This window comes from Pteropus medius, unplaced genomic scaffold (genome assembly GCF_902729225.1).
Source record: "Pteropus medius unplaced genomic scaffold, Ma_sr-lr_union100, whole genome shotgun sequence".
NCBI classification, from domain to species: Eukaryota; Metazoa; Chordata; class Mammalia; order Chiroptera; family Pteropodidae; genus Pteropus; species Pteropus medius.
This window is the reverse complement of record NW_024350924.1, coordinates 5,730,247-5,742,638: the sequence shown is the minus strand read 5'-3', so window position 1 is coordinate 5,742,638 and position 12,392 is coordinate 5,730,247. Positions and strand designations below refer to the sequence as shown.

Below are 12,392 nucleotides of genomic sequence, written 5' to 3'. Positions count from 1 at the left end.
AGGCGCCGCTCTGGGAGACGTGCACGAGCCTGCGCGTGAGGGCCTCCTTCGCCTTTGCACCCTGGGCACCCGGTCTGCCTTACACTGGCCTGGCCCTGGTAAAACAGATCCAGTCCCTGTCTTTCGGGGACACACCATCTAGAGTGGGGGTGCAGCTTTGTTTGGAGGAAGTGGCCTGAGGGCTGAGCAGACACCTGCCAGTGAAGAGCTGGGACAGATTGCTCAAACAGAGGGAGCAGGGTTTGCAAAGTGCTGGGGGCAGGAAGAACCCGCAACACTTAGGGAGCTGGAAGAAAGCCTGAGAGGCCGAAGTGTCGTGAGGCGGGGGGTGCTGCGCTGGACCCTAATCGTGTAGGAACCTGTAGGTTTCGGCAACGGTTTGGGTTTTTATTCCTAGAGCAAAGGGAAGCATGGGAGGGCTTCACACTGAGTGGCGTCATTTGTCTTACGACTTCGAAAGAGCACTCGGGCTGCCGTGTGGAAGATGAGGAAGGCATCAGCCATGGTGTCTCGTTTCGGACTTGAGCAACTGAGTGGCTGGAGAGGCCCGTTTCCCAAGCTGGGAAAAACAAGAGGAGAGTGTAAGTGGAAGGCAGGTGCACCCCTGAGCGTCTGAGAAGTGTGAGGTCTCTGTGAGGTGTCCACGATGAGATGTGTTGGATACATGGGTCCGGAGTCTAGAACGCAGGTCTGTGAGGAAACCATGGCGATGAGCATCACCTGTGTGGACGAAGGAAGAGAGGAGACGGCCCAGGGCCGAGTCCTGACGAACTGCACTGTTTACGGGCTGGGACAGGTGGAGGATCCAGCAGAGACCGGGGAGGGGCAGCCGGAGAGCTGGGGAGAGAGCGGAAGTGGCCGTTTCAAGAGCAGATGGCCAACTCCGTGAAAGGCTGGGAAGAGGCTCTTCACAGAGCAGCCTCACCACAGCAAGACCGAGAGATTCCGGAGCGTCTGGAACAGGAGGTGGGTGAAGACCTGAACCTTCAGGTCAGCAAAGAAACGATGAAGCTAAAGCCACTGTCACTGGCAGGTCAAGTGTGTGCCCTTGGCTGAGACCAAAGCCCTGCCTGAGGAGACCGCCTTACGAGACCAGGCCCTCTCCCCTCCTGCTGAGAGCCACTGCTGCCAAGCCCGGTGTGGGGCGTAGATCGGATGCTCCCTGCTGAGATGCCCACCCTACCCCAAGGGAAACTGACAGTTGTTTGACAGCCACGTGGCAGGACGACTGAGCACGAAATGCTGACAGATTCTCAAAGTTCGCTTCATTATGTGCCATCTACTCCTCTCTGTCATTATGAACGTGCTGGTGGACGGAAGGTCCTCGCCACTAGCCTCTCATGGATGAGCACCCATATGGAGACTTCCCAGCTGTCCCAGGCATTGCCTCCATCGCTTCCAGAATGTCTCTGAGCTCAGCTCTCCTCGAGCTCCTCTCACCGCTTGCAGCCCCTCTCGCTCTCCGCCCACCTTTTTAAGAGTCTTTGGGAAGAGATCTGCTCCTCCCAGTGCGATTCTGACTCACGGGTATTTGCCCCAAAGTAATGGTGCGTGTGCAACACTAAACCTCTTTTCAAGGACAGGTTCACGAATGAGAGGCTGACAAGTTTCCTAAATAGAGCCATCTGCTTCTCTGAAGATGCTCAGATGCAGAAACATTTGCCTCCTGCTGTTCAGCTTTCGTCTCTCTCGTCGTCCCGGGACCAAACCCAGCCTGAGGGTCTCACCCACCCCTCCCGCACCTCCCGGCTCCAAGCGAGCTAGAGGGTCTCCCTCTTCTCCACAGCGTGGGGAGCTCTCAGTGTGCACACCACAGGCTGCAGCGGGAGCACATGGATTTCGTTTAAGTTGCCTCTCTTCTCCTCAATCACTTATTCATAACGCTACAAAGCCCCTCGGGAAGAAAGCACTTGAGAAGAAAAGCAGGCGTGGAACTCGGAACAAACAGAACCCAGCAGGGAGCCGGAGCATCACAGCAGACACATCCCGCCCTTCCACCCCGGCCACCCCCAGCATTCTCCCCAGAGCCCCGGGAGCCCAGGCCTGAGAGGAGCAGGGAGCCAACCCACATCAGCCAGGCCGGGTGCTCACAGCAGGAGCCATCTCAGCACCCCAGGAAGGAGCGCCCACGACCCTAACTCCCCTCTCCCAGCAGAGAGCTGAGCCAGCATGGGGGCGCGGGGCGGGTGGGGTGTCAGTCTCCACTCCGCTCCACTACAGCCCCCTCATCCAGCAGGTCACCAGATCCTGAAGGTTTTGTTCCAGACATGCCTTCCCTTCGCTCCAAGACACTGTAACGCTTGTCCCTAGGCCTTTCGACCCAGGGGAATTGGACCACGTGCCCAGACCGGACCAGGGGAGTGACAGGAGGAAACCGGACAGCTGGCTTGGAAAGATGAGCGTTGTCCAGGAGAGTCAGAGGTAGGGAGAGGTTAGTTCAGGCCGTGGAAAGAACAGTGTGTGGCAGGGAGAAGCAAAAGGCCCTGCAGGGTTTGAAGAGGGGCCTTTGCAGAGAGGCAGGAGGGTGCAGTGGCTCAAACTGTGGGCTCTCCAGCCTGGCTGCCCCGGTTCTTACCCCAGCTCCGCCATTTAGTAGTTGTGCGTCCTTGAGCCAGTGGCATAAAACCTCTCTGCACTTCAGTGTCTCCGTGTGCGAAATGCGGATAATCATAGTGCCCATCTCACGAGGCTTTTGTGAAGATTATAAGGCTCGATATGTACTAGCACTTAGGACAGGATGGCACAGAGCAAACACTCAATAAATGTTATCCGTTAATGGCTGGCAAGAAAGGCAAGGACCAAATCCTGAGGAAACCCGGATGCCACTCGATTCTGTGGATAAGTGATTTTCAAGCTGAGTCCGTAAGCTCCACGGAGGCGGGCTGAGGGGTGGAAGGGTCTCTGGAGCCCTATGTCAGAGCCGTTTTTCATCAGGTGTACATACTTGGTCACCTGGATAATATTTCACTTGAAGAAGAGGTTTTCCTGCTACAAAACAGATGTGGACTGGGAGCCACTGAAGGATTTCGAGCAGGACAACCCGCGGGTTACGACAGGGAGAACAGCGGGGAGGGCGGAGGGGCGTCAGAAAGCTCGGAGGTCCAGGCAGGTACGGGCCACAGCGAAGGTAGTGCAGAGGGGAGGGGAAGAGAGCACCTCAGAGTCTGGGGACACAGACGCAGAACAGCACGGCTGGGCCACTGACCAGGTGTGGCAGCTCCGGGGGGAGAGGGATCCGGGATCCTTCTGGCTCCTACCCTTCGCCCCGCCATCCTGTCTCTCCAAACTGCTCTGCTTTTCACAGTCAACAAAATCCAAACCTCTGAGGCCTGGCCCTGCCTCCCTTGACCCGCCTCTCCCCTTCCCCGTCCTCGGTTCCCTGCACGCTAGCGCTGCCACCACCCCTCGCTTCCCAGACCCACGGTCACCTGCCTCTATGAGTCGCTTGCCACGCTCGATTCTCTGTTGCTTATTTTGGTCTCCCTCCCCTGGAAAACAAGCTTCTGGAGGGCGGGGACTTTGTCTTATCACCGCTGTCTCCCTGTATTCGTGAACGTTTAGTAGGCGGGTGATGAACGAATGCCACACTCCTAGGGATGGGCCATGACGCAGGTGAGCCTGGGCCATGCTCTGACCCTAGCATCATCTGGGCTGCTCTGGGGCAGGGCGATCTCACCCTCCAGCCGCCAGGGGACCTCGCACTTCTCGCCCTGTGTCTTTATGCACCCACTGAGCCCCTGCTTATTGTTCTCAGCTAGCAGACTCCTTCCACTCACCTTGCCAGATCCTATCAAACATCACCCCCTCTGGGAAGCCTTCCCTGAATCCCTGGCCGAGTTTTTATTCCCTCCTGTGCTCCTCCACATCTCGTCCACACCTCTTACAGCACTGATCAAACCAACCAATATTACTTACATATACGCCCCTCTCTCCCCTGCCCCTACCCCGGGACCATGAGTTCTTTATAATAGTACTAAGTATAGTAGAAATAATTATAATAGCAGCTAATCCGTACTGAGCACTTACTCTGTGCTGGGCACTATGCTCAGTGCTTTGCACAGATTATTAATCTTGGTCGGTACCGATAGGAGCCCCGCTTTTCAGATCAGGAAACCGAGACTACGAGAGGCTCAGTATGTCACACACGTAAACGTCAGGGTCGGAGCTTGACCCAGAGGGCCTGACCCCAAATTCGTATTCTCGACTATTCATTCATCAGCCGATGTTTGCTGAGCCCTGACTACGAGCCAGGCACTGAATTAGATATGAGGTGTATAACCATGAGTGAAACCAGACCCCATTCCCGCCTCGAGAGAGCCCAGGGCATTCACCATGTAATCCCCACAGGCAACGTCAAAGTTATGGTCGTGGCCCGGGCTGTGGGGAGGAGGGCGTGGTGCCACACAGGCCCATACCGGGGCAGTCGGCCCAGCCCCGAGTGTCCTGTCTCCACATTTGATGGCTACGCTCAGTTCCAAGCCCCAGCCTACACAGAGGTTGCTCACTGGGTGTTTCTTCACCCGTGGGAGCCATACCGGCTCCTGCCCTAGCTCTCTTCCAGGCCCTCCGCCCCAGGCTAACTTAGCAGCGCTTCCTGTCCAGGGCTTCAGAGCTCCCTACAGGTCTCCTGTGGCTTTCCTGAAAGTATAGCGGATGTTTCTCTGCTGATGATGAGAGATTCAGACAAGCCACTTAGTGATTAAGAGCCTCGAAGTGTTCTCTCAGAGGGGGAAGCATTGTTCTCGCCTCGCTCGGCCTGGACGCCCGAGACAGATGCAGAGGCACTGACGCCGCACACGGCCTGTTTAGGGGGAAGAAAACTCGCCCGGGAGGAGATCAAAACACTCCGGGGCAGTGGAGACTGAAAAGATGAGAGAGCATTTGGGTTTCAAATCCAAGTCGCTAGATTCCTTGAGGCGGGCAAGAGACATCGGCCAGGCATCCTCGGGTCATCTCGATGGATGATGGCTGATGACAGCTTTTCTAGTGCGAATCTTTGGTTTTATGGCTTGGCAAGGACCTTAAGGACAGAATAGCTAGGGCAGCGCCTTCATGTTAGACCGAAGCCCAGAGCTATGAAATGACACGCCCAAGACCTCGAAGCTAGTGAGTGGCAGAGGGATGGAAGCCTCTGGGGCTCTCTGCTCCTTCCTGGGCAGCCCACCAAAAGGAACTCGTTTTCTCTGCCCAGGGCCGAGCGCACCAGGGAGAGAGAAGTGCTTTGATAAGCTGTTGTGGAAGGACTGCTGGGGAGCCAGCGAGAGCGATGCTGTGCGATGGACGGGCCTTTAAGAATCCGACTGCCCGGACGCCTGGACACTGCGGCAGGGGGCAGCGCTGCTATAATGGGCAGCGATGGCAGGTGGACGGGCTGCTCTTTACGCACAGACTTCTTTAGGAGCCAGCATCCTGGCCGTCCTAACCCTGGCAGCAGGCCCGCCCCCTCCGAGCCCTTTTAGCTTGCTCCTAACCTAGGGAGTCGAAAGGGCCATGTGGGTTTCTGCCCCTTTCTGGACAGCAGTGACCCCTCCAGCACTGGGAGCTCATTACCAGTCAAGGCCCCTAAGGCGGCCCCCCTGATAGCGGGTGAAGATGAAAGCAATAACGTGCTGGCTGCTCTGCAGCCCCTGGTCACACTCCTGGTTTTATTAAAGCCCAAGTCTCCAACATCCCGAATGAGGATAAAAGGCTAGGAAGGCACAGAGATCTGGGGCCGAAACCTCCTGAGAGGTGAGGACAGGGCAGAGAGGACCTCGCAAGGGCAACTGGGGGCCTGAGCTGGGGGCCAGGCTTTCCAGAGGGAGGGGGGTTGCCAAGAGATGCTGACACTCTATTTCCTTAGTCCTCATCTCTCTATTTACTCAAAATCAACCTATTCATCTTCCTTTATCAAATAACCCAGTCCTCGGCTGCCTGCATATGGAGGGGACCAATAGCCCCCATGATCCATTGAGCCAAGAGCAGCCAACTTGCCATCAGGCCTAGTGAGGCCCAGTCAGCCACAGCAGAAGGTTCTGGGGCCAGGCTGTGGGCCCCCTGGCCCCTGAGGCCTCTCTGCCTCCAGGTCCACGGTGAGACCTGGGCCACTCCCTCTCCCTGTCTGGGCCCAGTGACAGAGGCTGGAGTTCGCTGTTGGGTGTAGGGACCAGAGCGGGGTGGGGGGTTCCACACCACGATCCAGACTCAGCACGGCATGCACACACCTTCCTAGTTCTATGGAGAAAGGGAACCCCTGCGGAAAAGAGGGGGCCTCCCGGGTCGGTGCTGTCTCTGGAGAGAGCCACCCTGAGGGCAGTTCCTAGAGCCTCTGGTGATCCTGTTTACACCGAGGTCTCCCTCATCTCCCCAGGCAGGTTCCCCAAGTCCCAAAACATCGGCTTGGATGCTCCTCAAGCAAGACAGCCTGTGAGCGCTCCACTCTGCCTCCGGAGGGTGGCAATGGTGGGAAAACCGAGACAGCAGCCTGTGTTCGCTCCCCCGGGGAGCTTCCAGATTCCGTCCTGGGCTCTGCCCCGATCACACCCCTGACACCGAGAACCACTCCTGCAGGGTTCTCCTGGCCGAAACGTAACCGGCCGTTCCTGCGGGCATTCCTGTAGCTTCTCTCATGCTACTGGGCACCTCAGAAGGGCAGGTAGGTGGGAAGCAAAGCCCCGGCCCCACAGGGGCCTCCAGCCTCTGGACTCCAGCGGGAGGAGCCGCAGCAGAGGGCGGGCCTGGTCGCGCCTGGGAGCGGCTCAGAGGCAGAAAGTGCCGTGGATATGGGGGAGAGATGCTCTCTCGTGGGCTGGGCCCTGGGCGGAGATGCCTGCAAGGGCCATGGCCTTGGGCCTTGCGAGATGCACAGCATCTCCGAGCAAAGATAAGAGGAAGAGGCATCTGGCAAAAAAGAGCCAAAGATACACCCGCCATGTAGGGTGTAGGGTCGGAGCAGAGGAGTAGAGAGAAATAATCAGTGCGGCGGGGAGGCAAGGCAGGACCCAACTGTTTAGGGTGCTGAATGCGGGCTGAGAAGATTTGGCTTTTGATTCCAGAAGCCAAACAGGGGGAGCCACCAAGGGTGGCATCGAGCTATGAAAGTCTGGCACCAGGGTGCTCACAGTCATGTGACCTTGGGCAAGTACTTAAGGTCACAAAACAGTCATTTCCTCCTGTTTGCAGCAGGGGTAATAAGAGCACCTACCTCTTAGGACTGTGGTTAAAATTCCCGGAGATAACGTGGCAAAAGACTCGGCCTGCGGAAGGAAGCATGCTACGATGGAAGTCCTTATTGCTACGATGGAAGTCCTTATTGCTACGGTGGAAGTCCTTATTGCTTTAATGAGCCTGGAAGGGTTTCTCTAACTTTGGGCAGGATGGAACCCTGAGGGAAATAAAGGGAGCTGGGGGCCCCTGTCAGAGATGGAGCTTTCACCCAGGTGCGCCGCTGACCCAATCCCTGTCGACAGGGACGTTCAGGCTCCCACAGCCCCATGTCACAGAGCCACTTCCTGTGTGTCCCCCTCACTGGTCCTAGGGGACCACGGAGACGGAAGATGCACCCGAGGGCAACGGTGGCTTCCTTTAACTGGTGTACCCCACTAGACGGTGTGTGTGCTGAGGGGGTGCTGTATACTCCCCACAAAGCATGGTGCCTCTAGCAGGTTCTTCATAAATCTGAACAGATGGACAAATGAAGAAATGGATAATAGTGGTCTAAGGTCCGGAGGAGCCAGGGTCGCCTTGAGGTGCTCCCTGGGTGAGCAGGAAGATGCTCAGAGTTCAAGGAGGCCCCTCGTAAGAGTGGAGGTCCAGCCATGTCTCCTAGCGGCTGCTCAGCCCGGGCAGAGCTCTTAGACCCGAGTTTAAACACTGAGGTGTTCGTCTGTGACGTGGAGGGCGTGATGGAAGTACTCCCTGCCTCGCAAAGTGTCTGTGAGCCTCCAAACGCTGCCGGAGGAAGAGCCTGGCCGAGCAGAGCCCCTGGGTGTTGGGCTCGGCTGGCTCTGTGGGGCCGCGGGGTTCTGTGTGCAAGAGGGAGTGTTGCCTCTACCCCAGCCAGACCCCTCCAGGGGAGCTGGAAGGATTCTCCTCCTGCTACCCCTGGGATTTGATTGGGGGGCGGGCTAAAAGAAATGACAAATCTCGGGCAGGGGAAGGGCGGGTATCAGTGCCCCCATAAGAGGACCGTGGACCCCATGCTCTGGAGAGCAGAGGGGTCTTGGATTAGTCTCTGGATGGGACCAAATATCAGGTGTCTCTAGGAGTCCCCAGTCTAGGACTGTTCTTTGTGTGGAGAAGGGACAAAAACCTTGCTGTCACCCTGGACTCCTCTCTCCCTGGAGTTGGCCTGTCTAAAATGCCAACAACTGTGGCCTCCCCCATGAATAGTTCTTTGCCTGCCTTACGTTTTTCTCCTTCATACTTTGTACCATCTTAACTTATTCACCTATTTTCTCGTCCATCGCTCTAATACAGTGTAAGCCCCCTGAGGGCAGGGATGTTTGTCTATTTTGTTCTCTCCTGTATCTTTAGCACCCGGAAAAACACCTAGCACATATCAGGTACATGATTAATATTCGCTGACTGACTGAATGAATGAATGAATGAATGGACGGCCCTGTCTGAAATCAGAGCCGCTGGAACCCTGACCTCCTCCTCCTCCACCACTCTGGGTCTGGGAGCCTGTAGGGAGGAAACACCTCTGTGTCTCAGACCCCAGAGCCTGAGGCGGGGGCAGGTGTCACAGTGACAGCACCCTCCTCCATCAAGTGGGGGGCAGGAAGAGGAAGCAGCTTAACTGCTACGTAACTCGATGGACGGACGTGCTCACTTTCCAGTTTTCCTACTTTCCATTGCTCAGAAGCGTCCTAGGATTGGGGGTCCTGGCCATGACGCTTCGGGGGGCTGGAGAGGCCGCAGAGGGTGTGCTCTGTGCCGGTCGTTCCTGAAGGAGAACCAGGTTTACGGACAAAGGGCAAAGCAGATCCAAGACCTGGCACGAACAGGGGACGGGGCATGTATGTCTCCTCGATCGGCCACACGTCCCCAGCAGGGTCCCCGTTCCTTTGCTCCCACGCTGAGGCCTAGGAGTCGAAGTGCTAGGTGCGTCCTGGGAAGAGGCAAGGAAGGGGCCAAAACGGAGGGACTGCCCTGCGGGCCAGAAGCAGACCTGACGGCCGGCTTGTTTCTCGTGGACACTGACGTGATCGCAGGCCAGGCATGGTGGCGGGGAGATTCTGGGGACCAGTGCCTGAGGAGAGTGAGCAGGAGGAGAACAGAGCTGGGCCACAAAGGGGCTGGTGGTCCAGAGACTGCAGCCAAGGGGCTCAGGCAGGGCCGGTCAGGCCAGATCAGGAGGGCGAGGACCAGGACCAGAGTCTGGGGACTACTGAGGGGACAAAGCCTACTGAACAGGCGCCATTGTTATGATTGCCTTTTATGCTCAGTTACTCCCAGCATGGAGGCCAGACCCTCGCTCAGCCCGGAGTGGCCCAGCAGCAGCTCAGGGGGAGCAGCGTGCCCCTCATCTGCCGTCTTGTCTTCTTCTTTGCAGGAAAGCGTGGATCTGGGAGAGATCATGTTCTCCCTCTGCTATCTGCCCACTGCGGGCAGGCTCACCCTCACGGTGATCAAATGTCGGAACCTCAAGGCGATGGACATCACGGGCTATTCAGGTACCTCTCCTGCCCAAGCGGCCGGCAGCCCAGCCATTAGGATTTGGCAAGAGAAGGGGGAAGGATTATCGGCATTCTTAGAATAGGAGCATCAGCTCTGGACGCAAACCACCTGGATTTAAATTCCTGCTCTGCTACTTCCTCGCAGTGTAATACTTTGGTTTCCTAATCTGAAAATATAAATACTTAGGTTGCTTGAAGGATAAGTCAGTTAGTTCATATAAATGCTTAGAAGTCTGCCAGACACATAATAAGCACTCAGTAGATATTAGCTATTACCATCATTCTTTCTCTTAGAGGGAGAGAATAGAAATAAATATATAGGAGAAAAGATTGAGGAAAATCTCCCCAACTTATACGAGGCCCCGGGACTTCCGGGGGTTATGCCAAGTTTGAGCGTGTGAATGTTTGTGGGTCCACGCAGCGGACCGCAGCCCTGCAGACCAAGTCACAGGAGCAAAGCCGCTGAAAAGCAAGGTGTATTTGTGTTTGAGTTTTTCCCGCGGGGCTCCCAGCCTGAGCCCCAGGACAGTTGCTGGGAACCGCAGGAAAAGTAAGTCCTCTCCCAGCCACTGAGGAAAGGGCTGTTTGGCGGCAGCTGTAGAAACCTCAGGCTGGACGTGGCGTCAGAGGCCGGCTCTTTTCCCACAGTGCTGCGGGCTGTTGTCGGAGAAGGCATCTGAGTTTGGGTATCACAGAGCTGTAGCTTGAGTCCGGGAGCCTCCCTGCCCCATGGGCTCGAATTAGCCGGAGACAGTGAGATGGGGCAAAGCCTCCTGAAGAGGAGACACACAGAGCGGTCCCGGCCACGTGCGAGCGGCACGTGTAGGAAAAAGCTGGGCTGGTCTCCCCGGACCCCCACCCAGGGGGCTCTTCCGATGAGATGACTCCCATTACCACCGTAGAGGCGCTCCCAGGGTGCCTCTGAACTTGATGGAAGTATCTGGAAGATTTTTCCTCTTATCCATCAATTATTCATTTCCTGGAAAACTCCTTAGTGTCATCACAGGTGCCATAAAAACAGCCTATCCAGCTGAAAACATCTGGGCCCAGGTGCAACCTGGTGCAGCTGGAAGAGGAGGAGGTATAGGTCTTGACAGACGAGGCTTCAGGGAGCTGCGGAAGTACCGTGTCTCTGTTGCAGCTTTGAACCCCTTGGAGCCTCTGCTTCCAGCTCCAGTCCCTCTGCAGCTCTGGCCTCCAGGCCAAGAGCTCCCCTAGAGAGCACCGCCCACTGTCTCCCGCACCCCCCTCTATCTGGCCACCTGTGTGAAGCTCTTACACTGCTTCTTACACTGTAAGTCAGCTTCTTCCAAAAATACAGCCAATGTAGATTTCATTTTAATATCGAAATAACTGTGTGCCAGGGGAAGGATTTCACCAAGGACTCCCAATCCTGCTGAGAGAAATAGGATTTTGCTGCCCAAGTCCCCATGCTGTCTTCTCTGGCGTAATGAACTTGATGTGCTGGGGAGCGAGCGTGTGGCACAGCCACCGAGGAGCTCAGCAAGGCGGTTCCACATCAGAGGGTCGGGGGCCAGAGGTTTTTCTCACGCTCAGCTCTTGTCTCCCTCTCACGATCACCCCGCTTTCCTCTCTGGGTTTGGAATCTGGTGCTGAATCTCAGCTTGACTCTGAAAATTCAGGGGCCGTCTTTTTGTCAGGGATTTCTGTCCACTTGGTTCGCTGAAATAATCGAGTGTCTGGAACAGTGCACAGAATACGTTAAGTATGGAATAAATGTGTATCGAATGAAGAATGAATGAAGGAGCGAGTGAAGGAATGAATTCCCAGCATAAGCAACCTCGTCAGGGTGATGCGTTGTGCGCGTACAGGCCAAGGGCCTCTCAGACTACATCTCCTGTGTTTGAGGGTGGGTTCGAGGATGCCTTTAGCCTAGATTGCTCTGATGTTGGACGAAACTAGAGAGGGCATAGAGCTTATTCATTGTCTGTTCTTGACTGATACAGAATTGACTTCTAAAACCAAGGATCTCCCTATTCTCCCTGATCTAAACTGGCCGTGAATCAATTCTCTGAGCCTACTTACTGGAACCATGACAATGGAAGTCATGCAAAATAATAATAAGGATCAGTATGCCACGATGGGGCGGTAAGCAAGTAGACCCCCCCACCTCTGCCACGTGTGGTCTGTACCGCTTTGAGTTTCATGGTTAAAATGTGAGCTTTAAAGTCAGACGAGGGTGCAAATCTTGGGCGAATGTCTCTCTCTCTCTAAACCTCGATTTCCGCATCTAGAAAATGGGGATGATGATGATAAACATTTTATAAAGTTGGTGTGAAGGAACTCTCTTAGCACAGTGCCTGGCACATACTAAATGCTGAATCACTCTCAGGACAATGCGACCGAAATACGCTGCCCCCACCCTTAGCTGCACAGATGGCATAGGCTATTAGAGAGGACAGGACCTCGGAGGCTGTCTGGAGCCAGCATTGCACCAGAAGCCGCACAGTTGTGGCTCGGAGAACCCCAGGGGACAGCATCTCTCTCCGCTTAGCCTCTTAGGTGCTGGCAAGATCACTGGTTCCTGCAAGGGAAGCACACTCACTGGATTTTATAAGTTGGATGTGCCTCACAGGGGTAAACAGAGTCGGGGAAGGAGGCTGAGAATACCCGAGTCGGTAATAAGGCATTTGCTCAGTGGGCCACGGGACAGGTGGCTCTGCCGTATTTTTCCAAGCGCAGTGACATGGCCACGTGGTCTGCTGTGGGAGT

The 12,392-nt window shown here is 55.8% G+C and overlaps 1 protein-coding gene across 11 annotated transcripts in view; it reads left to right on the top strand.

Annotated features, from left to right (window-relative positions):
• SYT6 (synaptotagmin 6) overlaps window positions 1–12,392 on the top strand; it is a 54,432-nt gene that overhangs the window by 32,352 nt on the left and 9,688 nt on the right. For all 11 annotated transcript variants that reach the window (XR_005648207.1, XR_005648208.1, XR_005648211.1 and 8 more), the window contains exon 4: window positions 9,536–9,656. Coding sequence is in view for 5 of the 11 variants with exons in the window: in XM_039841259.1 (XP_039697193.1) it covers window positions 9,536–9,656 (121 nt within the window). In the remaining 6 variants the exon portion in view is untranslated. The remainder of the gene's footprint in view (window positions 1–9,535; window positions 9,657–12,392) is intronic.